The following is a 21,937-nucleotide window of genomic DNA, read 5'->3' as shown; positions in this document are numbered from 1 at the left end:
GTCAAGCATTTTATGTATTACCCAGTATTGTCTTATTAATGTTTGTTCCCAATTGTAAAGCACTACAGAATTTGCTGTTGCTATATAAATAAATGTTGATGATGATACTTTTGTCCATATAGTGTATATAAATACACATATATATGGTATTACATATATATGGTATTGTGTACATTGTTTAAAAAAATCAAAATAACAAACACCTAATGATATTTCATCTTACAATGAAACACCTCTCAAAAATTGTTGTTATTATAAAATATTGTGTACATTGCTCATTATGTACTGATCAATGTATACAATATATTTCTATTTCCTAGATCTCATTCACTGACAGTATTCCCTTTTCATTACAATCCTTTAAATATTGTGACAGTATTTATAGTTTAAAGGACCTTGACAGAAATTGAAGAGTAGCAACTGACCTTTTTTTACTGAATGTGCTAAAGGCCATTTATTCAATAGTACAATATGTCTTAAATCAGAAAATCATCTGTCTGTAACCTTCCCGCGTTAATGTCAATCCTCCATACTTAGCACTGGAAGTTAACTTGAAGTTGAAATTTCCCACTTTTTTCTTTCTTTCACTAATCTTTTTCCTACCACTTATTCTTCTATACAAGTCTAATCAGTCCTCATAATCCTCCAAATCCCATTCTTTAATGCACCCTTTATAGACCAACAGCTGGAGTTAATGTAACAAGACAGACTGTGAAAGGAACAGAAGTATAAATAACATTGGGCTTAGTGTCTTATCTGCATAGTTTTATTTCATTCACTACAATTAAAAGTGCTACGGAATTTGTTGGTGCTGTATAAATAATTGTTGATGATGATGATGACACATTTCATTTCTTACCAGCAAGTGGTAAAGATATATATACTTACATGGAAATACTGGTCTAGACCAATTATAGGTAACCTGGAGGCTCTCTAAGCTGGAATAAAAAGACCAAGCTTGCACTTCCTTATCTAAAGACACCTGTAGCCTAAGCCATAAATAGATGAATATCACACCAGACAATGTTTGCGAGTTCAGTATTGCAAAGAGCATAGGCTTTGGACTGCTGAACATTGTAGTTAGGTGACATGGTCATTTAACTCATCCTTCACAATGTTCTTAACAAACGGACTGGTGCATGTAGGGCGTCATGCTGAAAAAAACCTCTACAGCCCTTAGTGCATGTTTCCAACAGTGAAGGGATCGGGTGGTTCTGTAATGTTGTGAGGCGCATTTGCCTGGCATGGTTCAGGTGCAATCATTCCCTTAGAAGGCAAGGTCAATGCTAATCACTACTCAATGGTAATGAGAGTTATCTTTTACCCAATGGTTCAGCCCGTCGTTCCTGATAAGGTAATAACTTCCACGATGACAATGGTTAGAATGACACTGATGTTATCTCTATGTCATGGCCTTCTCAGTTACTAGATCTGAACCCAATTGATCATTTATGTATTATTCTGGAAGGACACCTACAGCAGTATTTGTATCAACAAGGTGTCAGCTGACTGACAATCTAGCGAAATAATGGTGTTGCATCCGTCCTGTACAATTGCCAACGTTAGACCCAATCACATGTCGCATATAGGTCATACTGGCCACATGTGTTGGTGCAACGTCCTCCTAACTGTCTTTATATTAGTATTTCCATATTTTATTAACTACATATTGGCTATCTGGTGGCCTGTGAAGATAGATGGAGGTGTATTGGCTGTGTGGTTGCAGCTTAAGTCACCTGGAGGTATACGGCTGTGTGGTGGTATGTGGGTCTTTAGCTCGCTGCTCTGAATTTATTTAAAATGAGTAACCCTTTATTGAAAGCTTCCCTTTTATATAGTGCTTTGTTATATGATCACATTTTACATAAAGCCGTTGGTAATGATATTCCTAGATACTGTACTTCAATTGATTACAATTCAAAATTAGGGCAATCTGTCTCTTTAAATTTAAACCATGCTTATCATACATTTGTGAATAATCTACTAATAATAGTTTATATTATAGTTTGCAAGGTGGAATAAATTGTCAAGCTCTAAGATGGCAAGTCTACAGACTAATGAACAGCAAACACAATATACCCTTCTCAAAGAATAAAATGTACTGATTCTCTGAGCCAGATCGGTATAATAAACACAGTTTATTTCTTGTAGTATACATTTTGTGAATGCTATTATTACACATAACAATCAGAAACTGTGGTCAGAAGACCGAACACCAGTGACAGTAATAGTTAGTATTCAGAGGGTGATTGTTAACTGTGCCTAAGGTCAAGTTCAAAGATTCTTTATACAGCGGTAACAAAGAATAGTCAGTAGTTAGAATAAGTGTAAATGCCAAGGATAAACATTACAGGTGAAATCAAGGAACTTCCAGGGTTAATAGCCAAGATTGGCGCACAGTGAGGCAAAGGGATTGTCTGTAACCACGGTCAGAGTTAATACCAAATGTTTGGTGCACAATGGAGCCAGGATGCTATTAGTAGTCACAGTCAAGGTTAATGCTAAAGATATGGGGCTAGATTTACTAAGCTGCGGGTTTGAAAAAGTGGGGATGTTGCCTATAGCAACCAATGAGATTCTAGATTTCATTTATTTAGTAGCTTGTGCAAAATGACAGCTAGAATCTAATTGGTTGCTATAGGCAACATCCCCACTTTTTCAAACCCGCAGCTTAGTAAATCTAGCCCATGATGTTTGGAATCCAGAGAGTTATCAGCAAGCACGTTCGGGATAATGTCAAAGATTCGGTACACGGAAGCCAGGGGATTATAAACAAACATGGTCAGGGTTAATGCTAAAAATTAAGTACACTGAAGATTAAGAAACGCTAGACTCTGATACATGGACACAATAATCTGGCACCACTAAAGATTGCTAGGTTGATATAGAGGCTGACGCATGCACGGTGACTGTGAGGATGCAACTCACAAATCCATATAGTTTCCTCTGTTAGAGTCCGTGCACATGCTAAGCTTAGTGTTATAGCATGACTCTATCTGGGTAGCACTGCTACATCCCACTGTCACCGAATCCCTGTGCAAACAATTCCTCCTGTGCCTCAACCAGGATGCCAAGGACAAGAACATTTTTGAAAACTATTTGCATGCAAGATGTTTATAAAAGCTGGATCCTATAACATAACAGATTTGGTTATCCACTGTAGGGGATTGTGACAATGCTGCTGCAGTTTGTGACATTAACTTTTATGTGAAATGTGTAGAGCAGTGGCAAATGGATTGATTAGCCAAGGGAGGTTAAGAGGATAGTTTAGGAATTTGATAAGAGAAGGAAGGTGGATCCAGAGAAATTAACACTGTCTGGACTTTCAAGATGGCGGGACAGTCCCCTTGAATCATGAATGTCCCTCCTAATTCAGGAGAGTTGGGAGGGAGGAGGGAGCAATCAGCGTAGGTTGGTGGCGTTGGCTGGTACTGTAAAGCACATTCTCAAACATGCCATAAGGATGGACGTCTCATAAGCATGGGCAGAACGGTGGCATAGTGGTTAGCACTTCTGCCTTACAGCACTGGGGTCATGAGTTCAATTCCCGACCATGGCCTTATCTGTGAGGAGTTTGTATGTTCTCCCTGTGTTTGAGTGGGTTTCCTCCGGGCGCTCCGGTTTCCTCCCACACTCCAAAAACATACTGGTAGGTTAATTGGCTGCTATCAAATTGACCCTAGTCTGTGTGTGTGTGTGTGTGTTAGGGAATTTAGACTGTAAGCCCCAATGGGGCAGGGACTGATGTGAGTGAGTTCTCTGTATAGCGCTGCGAATTAGTGGCGCTATATAAATAAATGATGATGATGATGATGATGATAAGCATGTCTGCTGCTAAGGCTGCAAATCCAAATAGGTAATCATTTTGTCTGCTTTATCAACTTGCTGAGAAACATAACTACGCCAACAAAAGTAGATTTATATTGACTATTGACACTGTTATATTTTATTTGTGCCACTTGAGGCACCGCAATAGTAACATTAAAATAGATTTTTTAAGACACTAGTATTTTCATGAAAGCTAAAAACATTTTCTGACAATTGATTTGAGTTCACTTGATACTGAATGCCTGTATGCAAATATCCAGTAAGCATGAAATGTATATTTCTAAGCATGTATGTATTGCTCCTTTGGAGATTCAGAACAACACTAGGCAAGAATTTTAATAAACATCAAATAAACTTCATAGAAAAACTGTTTGGAACCAGGACTATAACATACTATATAATTATATATGGTTTTGAAAGTTTATTTCTGGGACACTGGGTGAAGTCAGCAAAATTAACATTTTAAAATGAAGAAGGCAACTTTATTTTCAATAAGTTCTGGATTTTCGACAACCTCAAAGCACTTTTATAGTAATTGAAAAGTTGTCTGAAATTCTACGTCTTTGATGTGCAATCCTCAGGATACTTTATAATTATGAAATGCAAATACAGCTCCTTAGGATATAAAACAGGAACTCATCAAAGTGCTACAAATAAGGTCGGCAGCTGTTCCCAACTGGTTTTCAAAGTCTTGGTGAAAGTGATTGATTCATTAACCCTCAGAATTATATGCCAGCTGGATGTGTGACTTGGAATGAATCTAGAATACCTCAATGTGCAATCCCAAATCAACGTAATCAGCTTCCACAAATTTATAAGGAAAGATACTGATTTGCATGAAGTGAACTGACGGCTACAGCATAGTCAAAATATACAGCATATGTATACAGCGTGTTTTCACTGATTATACTGCAATATGCACTTTAGAATTGCCTTTTAACATCCCAAGCCTTAGGTGGTACAGTTGATTCTAAAGCAGATGGATACTCTCTTTACTTGGTACTTTCAAACCAACTTCACTGCATAGTCGCTCCATTCATATCACACATACATGAAATACCAAGATATACATAGGAGATGTTGCCTTAAAGACAATACATTGTGCCCATTTGTTTTACTTTTCCTTTTAAACAATATATACAAAGTACAAAAGGTATGATGCAGCTTTGTTGTACAATTCTCACCTGGACACATGGATTTGGGGCTATACAGACCTTTTTAAAAAAGGTGGCTATTATTCAACAGAGCAAAATACAGCTCACAAGGACTTTAAAAAAGGATCACTGATCTGATGTTTGTCAGACGAATCTTGCCCTATTTTATCATCTAGACTCCATTGAACATTTTCCCCAAATGGCTGTGTAAATCTTTCTTGTGATCCCAATAGGTATCAATAATCCCTTGTAAAGTCTTGTGAGATCTCAGTTCTATTCTGATTACCATTAGTCAAATGGAAAGTAATGCTCACTGACCACCTGTGGGAATATACCCTTAATCCTTAACAGCAATTTAGGTTCAAGTACAATTATTCTGTCTCTAACGATCATGAGACTTAGATTGTACGCTCCTCTGAGCAGGGCCATCTCTCCTCCTGTTTCCACCACTTCTAACTCTGCTCTCCAGCTACTTAGCCCTCCTCCTCGAGGGCCCTCCACCCCACGTCCACTCTCGCTCCCTCCTCCCCCCTGGGGGTCTCCCTGTCTTCCGCGCCCTCCTTCTTGGGCCCCTTCGTTTGCGGATCCTCCCTCCCCCTTCCCCGCCTCTCTAGCTGTGCATTGAGCTTACTGAGTTGCTGTGTTTACTGTACTGTGCTGTCTCCCATTGTATTGTAATTTTGTTTGTCTCTGTACGGCGCTGCGGATGCCTTGTGGCGCCTTATAAATAAATATTAATAATAATAATAATAATAATGAGACTGAATAAGCAGTAAACAGCCCTTGAACACACGTTTGCAGTCCTGCCGAAGTCAAAGGGTTAGATCATGTCATTGCTGGGGCCAACACATATAGTCAAATACAATGTTTCACTATAAATGTACCAGACACACGGATGCTCAGAAGAGCAGACGGGGGTCAATTGCGGGGTGAAATGACATTGCCAGGCCCCCCATATCTCTGGTCCAAATACTGACGGCAAACCTTGCTTTGGCGGTACTTCTGCCACTGGTAACTAGTAAATATTTTCTGCTGATATTTTGGCATATACCATATTACAGCGGTGAGTGTGAGTGACTGATCTGCATATTTCTGAAAGTGACAATCTATTCATGCGTTATGTAACAATGTCACAACTGATTATAACAACCCAAAAATCTGAAAATAAAATAATCATTACAAGAGCAATGGAAATAAATTAAATAAAAAGAGATTTCCTCTAGAAGGTCACATCGGCCACAATGAACAGAGCATTTAAAATAAAGATGACTGTGAATACATCATGTGCGAATATGTTTAAACATTTTCATTAACCTCCACAGTATCAAGAACAATAAACTTAACAAGATGGACAAAAACATTTTGCTTTGCATATTTTCTGTACATAAACACATCTGTAATAAAACACAATAATGTGGAATACTGTTTACAATCATCTCTGAGAGAGGTGAACACAACCAGATTAAAGCCTTTGGTTGCTGAATCCATGTAAGTTATTTTGAAAGAGAGCAGGCCTAGAAAATGTTCATGTATATAATCGCTTACAAATAAATATCCAAATGATAGGAGAATTCCAAAAAGGGTGCGCGCGAGTGTACGGGTGTGTGTTAAAGTTTTTATGACATACCGGGCCTTATGTAGAGTTGAATGAAATTTCTGTCTAAAATGAAGGTGTAAGTTGTATCCGAACCCCCCCCCCCCCCATACATATAGGTATAATACATAGTTTGCTAAATCAGACACATCTCAGCTGATCGTCATCATTACCAGTCTGTAACTTATACCAACGGTAGATCACCTGCAACAGAGAAGTTTACTGACAGCTGTATCTGAGTCTGCCTCCATATATGCATTGGTTGAATTTACTTGTACAGGCCCTTATTTTATTTTCCTAAGCTTATATGCCCTTTGCTTCCCCAGATTCACCTCTATAAGTGTACGGAGTCGTATACACAAGATGCAACTTACTCCAGGGTAAATTTATTTTGTGGACATGCACAGTAATGAAATTCATTTTACGCTATACAAATTTGTGTCCAACTGTACATGATTTCAGGATGTCTATTGTGTTAATAAAAATATATATTTCTGTTTGCAGATTAGGGCATCTGTCAATGGAAAAGTGTTGTTATTTGTACTCATAGCTCAAAGAATACAAGGCTTGTTATATAGGTGAATTTTATAAGGACAGGAAAAACCCCAAGATTATCAGTCCTCTAAATCATGTGTATGACATTAAGAGGTTATAAATGTATCTAAAAAAGGCAGAGGTTACCATAAAAGTTTTAATTTTTTTATTATAAAAGTGTAGTTAGATAGACAATAGCATTTTCATGGGAAGGACCTCCTATGCTACCCTGTCCGTGTTGATGGGGACCTGCTGGGCTTGCCTTGTCACCACCCCCTTTCTTTGTCCCAAATTGTGCCCCTCTAACTGCAGTAGGAGGGGCCAGGAATTGCCGTACATAAGTAGGCATCAAAGCAGGATCTTGAAGCAGTGATGTTTATTAGCTCAAGTAGCCCTTATAAGAACAGTTGTACTCTAATTTTTGGTACTATCGATTTTTCCAGAAGTTACAGATGGAATGATACATTACATGGAAAAACAGCGATCTTTTTATACAGATTCTGACACATGTTGGCAGGGGGTAGCCCATTCCACTGATCCTAGTTAGCACCGAAACAACTGAGATATTACATCAGATAATTTAACATCAGGATGTGATATTTCTCTAGACTTGGACTTAAAGCAATTTTAAGCTTTAATGAAATTTACAATAGTTTCTTAAATTAATTGCTGGTTGCAATATTTATGTAGTTCGTCTTAACAAGGGAGGATGATAGATAACGACCTCCTGCTGCAGGCTAAAGCATGTGTTTGTCACTTCTGAGATGAAAAGACTTACTTAGCATTCCCTACCATCAGCAAAACAGATATCCTCCAGAAAAGTTACAAAACCAAATCAACTCAGAAATCAATACATTTCCATACAAACTACATACTAATAAAAAAAATCAGTACGTTTGCTATTCTATAAATTGTCGCACTCTGCTATTAATTTAAAAACATGTATATAATAAGTTATTTATAAATCATCCAGTCACACACAACCATGGTTTTATGCAGCAAATGCAATTTTTCTATAGTACCACATTGGAATAGGCTATGCCATAAGGTGTACGCTGACAAGACAGAGGATAACTAGAGAAAGAGAATAGGTAACCCACAAGACAGTTATGTATTTAAACAAGGCATAGATAATGGCACAAGGCTAAAGAAAAAAATGCAAAATGCCAGATGTCACTTAAGGTGTGCCTATAAATTATTATACTTGCATTGTCATTTTAGATCTATCTTACCAAAGTTGTTGGATAAAAACATTCTAATGCTAGAGCCCAACATGTTTTGAGACCCAAATCTGGACCTGGACAAGCATTGTGAGACATAATTGAAAAAGTGGACCTATGCTACAAAACAACCCTTGTATTAGTCTATGTATGTCCCTTCCTCTCTTCCTCTCAGAGGAACCTTACTGTTCTGATGACAGGAAAGAAAAAAGACCTAGGTTTGGCAACCGTTTGGATAAGAGAACATTTGCATATGTCCTCTGTAATAGATTTTCTTTTTTGTTACCTATTTTCAAATATGTTTATATTAACACCCCTGTTAAGTGATTACCTGCTGTCACGATCTGCATCCGGCTACACTGCAGCATCTTCTTCATAGATGCTGCTTTGCCTTCTGCAGATCCTGTCTGCAAGGGGTTAACTTCTCATTGTTAAACGTAGATGCCAATCACCTGTGGCTGTCCTTTAAGAAACTGCCTTTCCCTGCAATCTGAGCCAGTTCATCAATTGCCATTGCTGCTGCTGGTTTCTCTGTGCATTCTTGTGACTTGATCCTGACCTGCTTCCTGGTATTGACTCCTGCTAGCCCCTCTGTTTTGCACCTCCTCTGGTGATCAGAATCCGGCATTATTTTGACCTGGAATCCTGACACCCCGGATCATCTGGTGCCTCATGGCTCCTGGCTAACCTGGACTCCTAAAACCTGTGGATCATTCAATGTTTCGTGCCTCTGAGGTAAACATGAATCCTGTTACCCGTGGTTTATCCAGTGTTTCCTGCTTCTCCAGCCTCAGAGACTGACCTGGTAAACCTGCTACCCAGTACTGTAGTTCTTCCACTGTGTCTAGGAGCCTGCATTTATCCTTATACATGCCATCCCTGCTGTCTTGAACCTGCTGCTCCCATGAACTGAGTTGCCATTAAGCATTCCTGTTCCTGTGTAATCCGTGCTATACTTAAGATTTTCTGCTGTCTTGTATCTGCTGCCTCCAAGAAATGAATGAATTTATACCATTGACTGCACCTATTTCTCCCTTTGTAACTGTGTTATCAATAAAGATATTCTGTTTTCATTACCATAACTCTCCATAGTATTCATGCTAGGACTCCTGAGACCTGTCTTCTCCGTTCACCACCATTTTTCACCACCTTTTCGTTCAACCACCACAACACTTACAATTTCTTTGATACATTATGAAGACAAAAACGCCACCTCTTGTGGGAAATGTAATAACTTAGCTTCCTAGGGGCATATTCAAATGACGGCGGGATCTCCGAAAATCACGCGCTCCAAAAATATTACCGTTAATACGGTAATCCTGCGCGTAAAAACCATAATACGGTAATTTACTCGCTGGATTTCAGCTCGCGGCTCAGGGAGCTGCGAGCTGAAATCCAGCGAGATATTACAGTATTAATGGTAATATTTTTGGAGCGCGGGATTTTCGGCGTCTATTGAATATGCCCCCTAGAATTAAATAACTTTATTTCATAGTAAATCAGGAATGCTATATAAAAATAGTCTATTTCTAGATAACAATAGCTGTATACAACAAGTATGATTATAAATATTATTATGTTTAAAATGCTTACAATACTATAAGTAGGCATTATATTTTACTATATGAGTGAAATTGAATGTTGTTTTAATCAAGATGGTTTCTAATAATTATCATATTGATGTATCCAGCTTTGACAACTTGATGACTCATGTATTTCTATATAAATTGCAATCAGTATCTATGAGAACAATATATTTGTACATTTTGAAACTAATTATGTGACTCTTTTATTATATAAATCAGGACAGGTTTGCTTTCTGGATTCATGTTTTTCTGAATAATATAACTTAAGGTTGAAGGTGACTAAAATGTCCACTTGATTACCATTATAAAAAAGTCACTGGACGGAACTTCCGTAGCCTCTGGTAAAATGACCAATCACTAATGAAACGCGTCAAACAGTAAGATCTCATTTAGGTTAACATCACCAGGATCGGGATTAAATGCTGAATTTCATTTTTTGTATATTCACAATAAATTAAACACAAACAACAAGTTCTTGGATGAATGTGATGTGAAGACTGGTGCAAAAGAACAGACAAATTAGACACTAAGGACATATCCACCTGGAGGGCTACTCCAAAAGACGCAGGAAAACAGTGGGACTGACAAATCCGGTAAACAAGACTTTTACTCTGATTCATTTTACTCCCAACAAGCATGGGGATGATTTATTCCTAAATGAGGCAGACAATAAATATATCGTTTAAATCGTGTCCGTTTTCGATTAACATATTTTCGATTACAACTAGAACTAATGTGAAACGCTATCTCAAAGATGAACAGCTGTATATGGGGATAATGTATTCCCAAGAGAAGGAGATTCATTCATCTGCCTCTTATCTATATCCACTAAAGAGTGATCAATCATTGGTCACTACTGTGGATTTTAGAAAGACAGCATACACATATATTTAGCTCAAGACTGAACACCCGCAGGTATTAACAACTAATCATACACTAATGGAATATGAATGTTGTACCCGATCATTTTACATTTTTTGATTTATACATCTTATACACATTGTTTTTGTTTTATTTCTGATGCAGATTAAAATTTGCTATACTTAAAAGCAACCTGTCTTGATAAAAAGTTGTTATATTTAATTGTAGTTAAATAGAGCTGCTTTGTCCTTTTTGGTTTTTACATATATCTAACAGGGATGCTCACAGCCTTGAGATAGATGCTGCTCCACATCTATTGATTCATTAGACCATATTCCAGTGCCATTAGGTGTGGTTATAAATTTATACTAAAAGAGTTATGTTTGTATAACAGTAGCAGTGTGTGCAACCCCACCTGGCAACATTTAGGAATTGCATAATGGACATAAAATACATACATACATACATAGCTAACTCAAACTCATCCAAGCAACCTAAGACCAGAGCCGATTAAGAGAATGGAGGCCCCTCGGCTAAGGGGGCCTCCATTCCCCCGTGAGACCCGCCATGTGAGCCGCGCCCCACACCAAGCACTTACCTCTTTCTGTTGTCCTGTGACTGTAGTCCTTCCTCGGCACGCTGTAAGCTCCTTACTCAGGAGATCTTGTGAAAGTGAGACTGATGAAATCTCCTCAGTAAGGAGTTTACTGAGCGCCGCGGAAGGACTACAGTGACAGTCTCAGCAGCATTGAACGGGCCGGTGGTGCCCCCGCACCGATCAATAATGCCACTGAGCATTGTCAAGGGCCCCCTGGATGCCCGAGGCCCCTGGGCTTTAGCCCAGTTAGACCTCGGGTTAATCCGGCCTTGCCTAAGACACAGTTTGACCTGGACCCCTAATTTCACTGTCCTAACACCCCTATCCTATCACAGGGAGTTGTGATCTGGGATTACTGCCCTCTATCGGAATCCGTCAGCCTTGGTCTTAGTGAATGGTTCCCTTTCTGTCCCCTTCGGAATCTTGAATGACATCCTCCAAGGCTGCCCCCTCTCATCACTCATTTTCCGCATTTATGATGAAACCCCTGACTGGCAGAATTCTACAGAACTTTGACATATCAGTCATTTAAGGTAAGACAGTGTGAACATAAAATAACTTTGTACGCAGATTACATTTTATTATTTATTTCTAAACTTTTCCAATGTTTTCAGTGAAATCCACCAATTTGGAAACCTATCTAACTTCAAAATTAACCGTGACAAAACTGAAATCTAGATATCTTCTTACCGCCAATTCTAAAAAGAAATAAAATTAACCTTCAATTTAAACGGCAAACAAATATATTAAAAATATTGAAAAATTAAATATATAGGTATATATAACACTAAGAACCTGTAAGCCCTCTTTAAAGCTAATTATTATCCCGTTTTAACAAACATTATATCAGATCTATTCTTCTGGAACAAATTATTTATATCATGGACTGGCCATATCACCTCACAAGACTCCTCTATCTATTTCAAGCACTAGTCATACAAATCCCCACTAAGACCTTTGTTGCCTCTAATGTAAGGTCTCAATGTCTAATTCGGCTGAGAAAAAAACAATAAGTAGAATACACATCCTTCAACACTCACTGTTTGCTGGCGGTTTGGCCATTCAAAACTTTAAGAAATACTTTTATATTGCACAGTTAGCACATACATACAATGTACTCTCCCCATGGTTCCCAAGTCTGGGTAGACATTGAGACAACAATACGACATCCCCTACCATGTGGCTCCTACATCCCTATTGGTCCCCGGATGCTCACTCCAACCCAGTAATCCACCTAAGTCTCTCAATCTGGAAATGCTGTAAAAGACTGTAAGACCAAGTTTCTTCTCCATCTCTTCTGGCATAACAAGGGACTTTATCACGTGCCTCACTTCTAATGCCTTACCAGAATTAAGGTCAACATTACATTTAACCAAGGTAGCCATATTTCCAACATAATCTCCCCTCTTCAGCTTTTCAACAGTATTTATAAATAAGACATTTTTAGCCGGCTTCTGCTGCCAAAATTACCACTTGACCAATAATTCTCTTTATAGCCATTGTCTGAGCAATTACTCATCTATAGGCCTCATATACTGTCTCTATCATTCTATGCAAATATCTTAAATAAATCAAAAAGACCTTCCTGAGTCCAACTGATATTTAACTAGTGAGCATGCAGAGAATTGCTCAGACATATCATCATCATCATTTATTTATATAGCGGCAACATATTCCGTAGCGCTTTGCAATTGGGGACAAACATAGTAAACTAACAAACTGGGTAAAACAGACAAAGAGGTGAGAAGGCCCTGCTCGCAAGCTTACAATCTATGGGACAATGGGAGTTTGATACATGAGGTTATGTCTACATTTTGCATTTCGGCCCAGCCAGTCTGCAAAGGTAAAAGTGACTCATAAGCTAAATGATCCTGTCACACAACAATGTTGGTCAGGGGGTAGTTGTCTTGTGTGAAATTGTGTAACGGGTGGTAATAGGGTAATGTAGTGAGGTTAAGAGGGTGGTTGAGGAAAAGAAAACGCTTACGGACTTTTATACCATTGGTACCAAGTCTCAACCAGATTGCAAATACTTCTCCTCTTTGTTGGAGAAATATACTACACTACTGTAATCTCTTCATTTTGCAGAATTTGTCCAGGAGAAAATCTTCACTCCCCCTTATCTTTTCTCTCTCTTTTCATTAATTAAAATAAAAAATGTGCATCTAAAAATGTTCTACCATTTTTTGTGTTGTACATTTACATTTAATTGCAAACATTGCGCTGTAACAAACTTAATTTTGAATTAATGTATCATCTGCAGAGGATGTTTCCTTGCGATGCTGGTAATAAACAGTTGTTTAAAAAAAAAAACGACAATATATTTTACTGACTATTTTACTACTAATCTAGAATAGCATGCTCCATGATAAGTTTACATGACACTTTTCTCAAAATAACGGGGCTTACATTTTGAAATTCTAACGGAAACTAAAATAAATACATGAGCTGAAAAAAATGACCTCCATAAATTTTAGGCCCCATGCAATTGTTTACTTAACCTAATAATTGTGTTACATCAATGAGCGAAAGAAAACACTAACCTCTCGTGGGAATACGATTCTCCGGGGCCGTGGAGCTTCTTGTTGCAATTGATATACTACGGGTAACAGATAAAAGAAAAATTCATTCAAGAGTATTAAAAGGTTATAGCACAACATCTAGATCTGTGAACTTTCTCTAATTTTCAGGGACAGAGACAGGTCTTATAGATTAGTCCCTGTAAAATGTCCCTGTTTTCCAATAGTGACCAACTGTACAGTATAATTCTTCTCTTTCCTTGCATAATATGCAATTATCTTATCTTTTCTTACTCCCTGGGTTACAGCAGCAATCCCACACAGAATTTTTTCCCCTTAAAGATGCATCTGCATTTTTCTTAGCTGTACTCCCTCAAATCTTTATTTCCTTTTCAAAATCTCTCTGGAGGTCGGACAAGTATAGCATGTCATATGATGGCAAAGGGGGATGAAAAAGGGGATGATTTAACAATGCAAACGGAGCTCAGAAGGGCGTTTTAAAGCTTCACTGCTCACTACATCATTTGCCATGTGACTCTAAGTTATTAGTAGCAGCCTGAAGAAACCAAACAATGAAATTGTAATTACCAAGACTTTTTTGATAGCATGCCACAGTGATTTATTAAGACAAAAGTACACAACATTATAGGTCTATCCTGATGGGATCTGATACAAGGCAAAAGCTGAAACTGAATTGCTTTGACATCACTGGTCCTGCCCCTGATAATGAATCAACCAATCCACAGACTGCTGCACAGCAAGTGCGCAAAGTTGTCACTCAGTCATTGCCTCCTAACTCTGCACCCCATTGTAATGGAATAAAAAAAGAACACGGGGAACATCTAGTCAAGTAAAAGCACATCAATTGTTTCACAAATATTATTTGGCTCAGTAATACCCAGTATTTGCTATTTATTAATTTCAAATAGTGGCTTTCACTTCACTTGTGCTTTATTATTAGGAACTTTATTTTTAATATTCTATAAATCCACAAATTAAAGGTAATCTATTGAACCTTAAGTTTAAATGGCACTGTAGTAAATGGGAAGATTAATTTAGTCCCTGCATAGTAATTCAGAATTATATATTGTTTGTGATAGCTTTCTATTACCAGGTAGTCAAGTCTGTATCCCTTCTAAGTGAACTTGTGTATCTCCAGGTATTTAGGCTACATGTGTAAGGAAGTTTCAGTGAAAATGGACAGCCCCACAGAAACAACCAGAAACAGCAATGGGGAGGTCATTTATCCCATAAGAAAATTAACACTGTAAAAACGTCACAGGACTTACATTGCAAATTACCACATTACCATGGTGCTTTTCAATATAGGATGAAAACATGTATAAATCAAAAAGGTTGTTAAATTCATAGCAACCAATCAGATTCTAACTGTCATTTTTCTGGTGCAGTTTACAAACAAAAGCAGAGGTGGAGATTCTACTGCTGGCGGTGTACCGCGCAGGCATCACCGTGAGGTCTGGCTGTGCACATTGCCAGCCATTACGGTAGGGATCTCCACTCATTTTTCTGTACATCTCTATGGGGGGTGTCTCCCTGCGCACATCAGTGCGATGTGTGTCCGTGGACATTCTGGAGACACATCCTGCTGAATTGAATCTCCCCCCAAGAGTCACAGAAAATATAATTTTACACTTTGTGATTTAATTTGTCCAAATAAGAAACAAACTACTCTCATTCAACAACAGATGACATGTTCCATTTTACAAGGGTCTCATTTTGTCTGGTTATTAGTTTTAATAAACATCTCCTAATAAAGGGCCATCAAAACTAATATACAAGTAGCCTTTTGTATAAGAGTTAATAAAAGTTTCAGGACCTAATAACACTGGAAGGTATTTGAGATAAAAGTTTTGATCATAAGGGGAGATATTTTTCAACAAACAGTCTTGTGAGTAAATCCCATTACAATGAGCAAGGCTCTCTCTAACCGCTGTCTCATGTCTGCACCTTCTTCATCAACATCATATGTCCTTATTCTATTTCTATGTAACATTTATTTTATTTTATGTTTTGTTATACCGACTGTCCGGCGCTGCAGAGTTTTGTGATGCCTTATAAAAATGTAATGATGATGATGGTTATAGGACATGTCAGTCTGCCAGTTTTAGCCACCTTTATCCAAAAATGGCTGGTAACATAGAACAAAAACCTGCATTCAGCACCATAGCAAATATTTGTTAAATATCTCAACACATATATTTGAGAATGTTATTAGTAGATAATAACAGAACAGCATACTGTAATATTCACAACATTTGAAATAAACTTAATAAAGATCAAGACAAGCACAATATTTTGGGGCTAATAAAATTTGAATTGAAGGGTATCCTCCATTCTGCACAAGATCTGCGTCTCTCTTACATCATCATCATCATCAGTTATTTATATAGCGCCGCTAATTCCGCAGCGCTGTACAGAGAACTCATTCACATCAGTCCCTGCCCCATTGGAGCTTACAGTCTAAATTCCCTAACATACACACACACAGACAGTAAGAGAGAAAGACTAAGGTCAATTTTGATAGCAGCCAATTAACCTACTAGTATGTTTTTGGAGTGTGGGAGGAAACCGGAGCACCCGGAGGAAACCCAAGCAAACACAGGGAGAACATACAAACTCCTCACAGATAAGGCCATGGTTGGGACTCATGACCCCAGTGCTGTGAGGCAGAAGTGCTAACCACTAGGCCACTGTGCTGCCACTCTCATCACATCCTCCAATTCCCTTCAAGCATTCTCTGAAAACCCACCTCTTCAGACAAGCTTATGATATTTCTCAACCACCATCTTAATCTCCCTAGGTTACCCTATTACCACCCACTACACAGCTAATACAAGACAACAACCCTTTGACCAACATAGTTGTGTGACTGATCACACAGTTCACTCAATACTTTTTACCTTTCCATTCTAGCTGGTCCAATGTGCAATATAATGTAGCACATGCCCTTGTGTTTCAAACTCCCATTGTCCCATATATTGTAAGCTTGCGAGCAGGGCCCTCTTACCTCTCTGTATGTATTACCCATTGTTTTATTGATGTTTGTTCCCAATTGTAAAGTGCTACGGAATTTGCTGGCGCTATATAAATAAATGTTGATGATGATGATGATCCTCTGCGTGCTTCTCATTATGAGAGGGAGGAGAAAGGTTGGTTATCAGCATAATTGGTGGCATAATGTCAGTCCTCACTGCTATCACCAGCAATGTGCTTAATGATGCGCTACCTGTGTCTCACTTAAAATGCTGCTTTAGACAAGGAAATATAAGCTGCTTTTGGTGCAATTGTTAAATGATTTCTTTTAGGTCTTTATTACTTTGCAAATAATTCCATTATACTATATATAATTTGCAGTTCTTTAAGTCCAGAGCCCTCCTGTCAGTCTTATTCAGCTGTGATAGTCCTTCTCACTCTCAATATAATAGCATGAGGGAACATAATTCGGTTGGGGGTTTGATGTGTCAGTAGCTTGACCGACCCAGAAAAGACAGAAAATATGACAAAGAGATTTAGCACGTAAAGAAATATTGCCTACCATAAACATGCCACCAGTACCAAGCAAACAAAAGGTTTGAAGTTGAGGTACTTTAAACATGTATAAAGCCACTTAGCTTTCATTTGAAGCATTATAGGTTTGCTGGAGCTGCCAGATCAGAGGATTGGAGAGAGCAGGTGAGTGACATTTTCTCACTTGATTACTTTTTTTTTGGGGGGGGGGATATTTTCTGTTAATTTCTTGGTGCTTTGTTGTATATGGAAATGTCAGAAATAAAAAGTCTAAGCGGTAGAAGATATCATGAGATTAAAGTTGTTTGTCTTACAGGCATTTACCCCTCTACTGTACATCACATGTTATTTTGGTATATTAAATCAAATTGAGGAATTAAACAAGACACATTAGCCTGTAGATGCATTTTAACCTTTTAACTGGATATTTCCTCTTTTTTTTTATAGATGCCAGTTTATGATTAATTCAGCAACAACTTTCTCAAGCAAAAGATGCTACAACTGATAGCAGAACATGATGCACTGAAGACCAGTCATATTAGAAGAAGGAGAACAGAACTTGTTCCTTGAATATTGTCATTGGGATCTCTGTTGTTAGAATTTGGAACTTTAATTTGTTTGTGATGAACTGATGCGTACAGTTAACTTACTATTACTAAATCATCAACATTTATTTATATAGCGCCAGCATATTCCGTAATGCTTAACAATATTAAAATAGCTATACTTTTTAAATCACTGTGTAGCTATTTTAATCTGAATATCGTTACCAATGAGCAGCTCGTCCAAGGTTGCACAAGATCAAATGCTGAAGACATCTTTCCCCATCAAAATGCACATTAGTTTAAAAGTCAGGTATATTGGCTGTTGTATTACACTGTGTGAAGTAGCTTCCTTTCCAAAGAAGGTTTTATGTTCCAGAGAACTCAGTTGCCCCCAGGTCTTACCTCATGGTAATAGAAGCTTATTAACTCTAAATATTGCGAAGTTAGGTGGACAGGACCCAGTTAGAAGCAGGTATTGACTTTCTAAATCTGAGACATTGGCAGTGGTCAGAAAGGCAGGTGGTGAACAAAAGCAAGGTTTAGTAATCAGGCAGTGGTCAGGGCAGGCAGTGGGCAATAGTAAAGTCTAGTAATCAGGCAGTGGTCAGGGCAGGCAGAGGTAAATAACAAAGTCCGGTCATCAGGCCGAGGTCAGGGTAGGTAGAGGTTAGTAACAAAGTCCTGTAATCAGGCTGAGGTTAGGGCAGGAAGTGGTCAAAAGCAAATCCAATACCAAGCTGTGGTAGGAGAAAGAAGTAACTACACATTCCAGGTCACAACAGAAAATATACACAAAGGAAATGCAGGCTCAGCACACTAGCTCAGGTGAACTATCACCATCCCAGGTCATAGGAAGGAAGGAAGAGATTTTTTAAATGCTGGGGCACCAATGAGAGAAAGCACCAATGAACAGCATAATAAAAATAACTTGCCTTGAAAGCACTAATGGATAACACTGCTAAGTAGCAGCTGCTGTTGAGCAACCGGCTAGACGCCAGCAAGAGTCATGGGAGACAGTGCATGCCATCGCTGAGCATCCAGCGCAAGGGTTCACTGATCATCATCATCCACTTCTTACCCAGGTCAAGGTGCTTGAATGACTAGAGGAAGAAGTTGACTGCCATATGTTGTATGTGTTAAAATATAAATTTGCAGTAATCTATGAACTGCTAACTTTCTTTGTTCTTGGGGAATAGGATTGGCAGTCAACAAGCTGAGATACCGGCAGGGATAAGAAGAAAAAACACTCACCGCCCTTTGCTCCACATGGGACAGGCCGTGCACTTTACACGTGCACTCCGACAATACATTTTATGGAAGCCCATTGATGGAAATCCATATTTAGTGAAGGGAAACAAGACATTGGAACCACTGTTCTATGTTTACTGAAATATAACATATTAGGATGCAAGGTACATAATGATGCAATCTTCTGATTGAAAATGAAACCATATAGAAAGGTTAAAGGAGAAAGAAAAAAATAATCTCAGGAAACCGTAACACTGGAACTTTTAATCTAAACCTGTAATGCTGGCAGGTGTCCTAGAACGCTCCACCCTTGTTGCTCAAGCTGCACTGCAAAATGGAGCTTTAGTCTGTCTCCTTGGTACGCTGGTATAAAGCCTCGTCTGCTTCTCTGCTGTGCCAGCCCGGGACAGCATAAACTATAGTAATTAATGTTAGCCAGGCATTTCTACAGAAGAAACAACAAATATAGCAATAAGTGGGTAGGGTGGGAGCTGTTGCGATGTGACAATCCTATTTTCCTAGAACAAAGCAAGCTTGCGTGTCATAGATTTTTGCAGACTTCTATTTTGTTCATCCAGAGGCTTCCCACCTAGCACTAGCTGGTGCACAGTCTACCACATACCTGGTACTCAATTTATAATTCATCTCAATTATCTCCAGTAATGTTTTAGCCAAAAACCATCGAGTAGCATGAATATTTGCTTGTAAATTAGCCAACACATGAATATTAGCTGCACCCCACAGTGAGTGATCCTGAGTATCGATAGTAGTCTCTCTCTCATAGTCACAACAATCCACCCTCTAATAGTGGAAGTCCTCAATGATTGAAGATACCGCAGAGTAGGAAAAGAGAGAACATATCTTCTGTTACGTTGTCTGGATGTCTGCGTCTGGATCTACATGTTTAGTAGTAAAGAAATCGAAGGCTAAATGCACGAGGGATGACTTCTGAACAGAGTTCACCCGAGACCTCCAAAGGTTAAACTCTCTCAATATTTAGACTTGGTATGGGTCTCAAGGAAGAGATAGTCAAAGTCTCCATGGGCAGTGCTAACGCTAAATCTGTTAGCAATCCAGTTATGTTGCCATCGGCAATAAGATAGGGGCTCTAATTAATTTGAAGTACTCTGGAAACAGTCCTTGGAGAACCAACCTTGTTTGTGCTTATGAACTGGTTGTGTGTTTGGGTGTATGTATGCTTGAAAACTGATACAGGTGACAAGCTGGATGCATCTCGAGATGCTTCTGACCTCAAAGTACTCCATGGCAGCCTTTACTATGGGTTTTCTTCTGTTTTGTTTAGCTAGAGACTGGTCAAACAAAACTACACCCTCAGTAAGTATATAAGCCAGTTCCTCCCCTTCCTCTACGACTTTGAGTACTTCCCAAGCTGTCTTCAGAAACATATAAAAACAACCTGGGTGGGAAATATTGGGCTGCCCTGGAGTACTTCATGGAAAATAAATTAACAGTGAGATAATTTGTATTCTTCCACTTCACTCTTCCATAGCAGCCTTTACTATAGGATGTACTCCAGCAAGATATGCTGCATAAATAATTTATTTAGTAGCTAACCGGAGAAATCTAACTGCTGAATTGACCAGAGAATCAAACCTTTATCCTCAAAAAACAAACAATGTAAAATGTATTGTTGTCCTTTCATATTGCTACATTTTTGTACTACAGCTTAACATTATGTAAAAAGGTTGATTCATTATCATCAATCACCTCTTCCTCCTCCATATGTGTAAGACCGAGGCAAAACCCCACCAGTCAAATTTTACAAAAAAAACAAATGATATATAAAACAGAAGAAGTACATGAGAAACAAGCACAGAACATGAGGCTGATTTCTCCATCTGATGCTGATAAGAGTTTGAGGGTAGGGAGGGTCTGTGTCATGACAGCTTACATTCTAGATTCAGACCATCCCTACAGGCATAAACCTAAGTTCATCTGTAGGAAGATAATTGTGATAAATCTCTATCAATAGCTTATTACTGGAAAGTGTGTATCAGGGCTTGTATGAATGTGTATAAAATTAGAATAATTATGAATTATGAAAAATATGTAAAAATGTTAAATTAAGTTACTAAAATGTTTTTTAGTTACTCCATTGATTTTTATTTACATTAAACATAGGCAAACCGAGGGGGGTTTCCTAGTGCCTGGAAACCCCCTTCCAAACCTGGGGAACTCTATAATTGAAGTGGCTGGACCCTGCCCCCGCTTCACACGGCTCTGCTTGAAAAGGGAGAGCTGCGTGCACCTAACAGTAGTGCATGCAGCATTGCCCATGTATATTATAGGGATAGGAAGAGTTGGAGAGCAGCCAAGCACTGTCTAATATTATATCCACGCCCCCATGCATGCTGGTCATGCCCACTGGTGGCATGATGTGGAAACCTCCCCTCTACAAATCCTGTGTTTGCCCCTGTTAAAACATTACTGCTGTGCCAATCAGAGGCAGAACTAGTGAGGTGTGGGGCCTGATGAAAGGAGACGCAGAGGAGGGAACCGGGGCCCCGACCCTCTGCATCTACAATGCAGTGGGCCCCATTATTTCCATTGGCCCTGGCGCACTACACCTGCGGCTCCAATGGTAGTTCCGCCACTGGTGCCAATGGTTATTCACAACCAGTGTGCTACAAGACCAGCCTGGATCCGTCACCAGAATGTTCAAGTAAATGGTGAAAACTGTTGAAATAAGATAAAAATGTGC

At 38.7% G+C, this 21,937-nt stretch overlaps 1 protein-coding gene across 3 annotated transcripts in view; it reads right to left on the bottom strand.

The window, feature by feature from the left end:
• CHN2 (chimerin 2) overlaps positions 1-21,937 on the bottom strand; it is a 260,121-nt gene that overhangs the window by 144,259 nt on the left and 93,925 nt on the right. For all 3 annotated transcript variants that reach the window (XM_075212289.1, XM_075212291.1, XM_075212290.1), the window contains one exon: positions 13,919-13,974. In XM_075212289.1, coding sequence (XP_075068390.1) covers positions 13,919-13,974 — 56 coding nt within the window. The remainder of the gene's footprint in view (positions 1-13,918; positions 13,975-21,937) is intronic.

This window comes from Mixophyes fleayi, chromosome 5 (assembly GCF_038048845.1).
Source record: "Mixophyes fleayi isolate aMixFle1 chromosome 5, aMixFle1.hap1, whole genome shotgun sequence".
NCBI classification, from domain to species: Eukaryota; Metazoa; Chordata; class Amphibia; order Anura; family Limnodynastidae; genus Mixophyes; species Mixophyes fleayi.
Note: the sequence above shows the minus strand (reverse complement) of the source record. Positions and strands in the feature narration are given on the sequence as shown.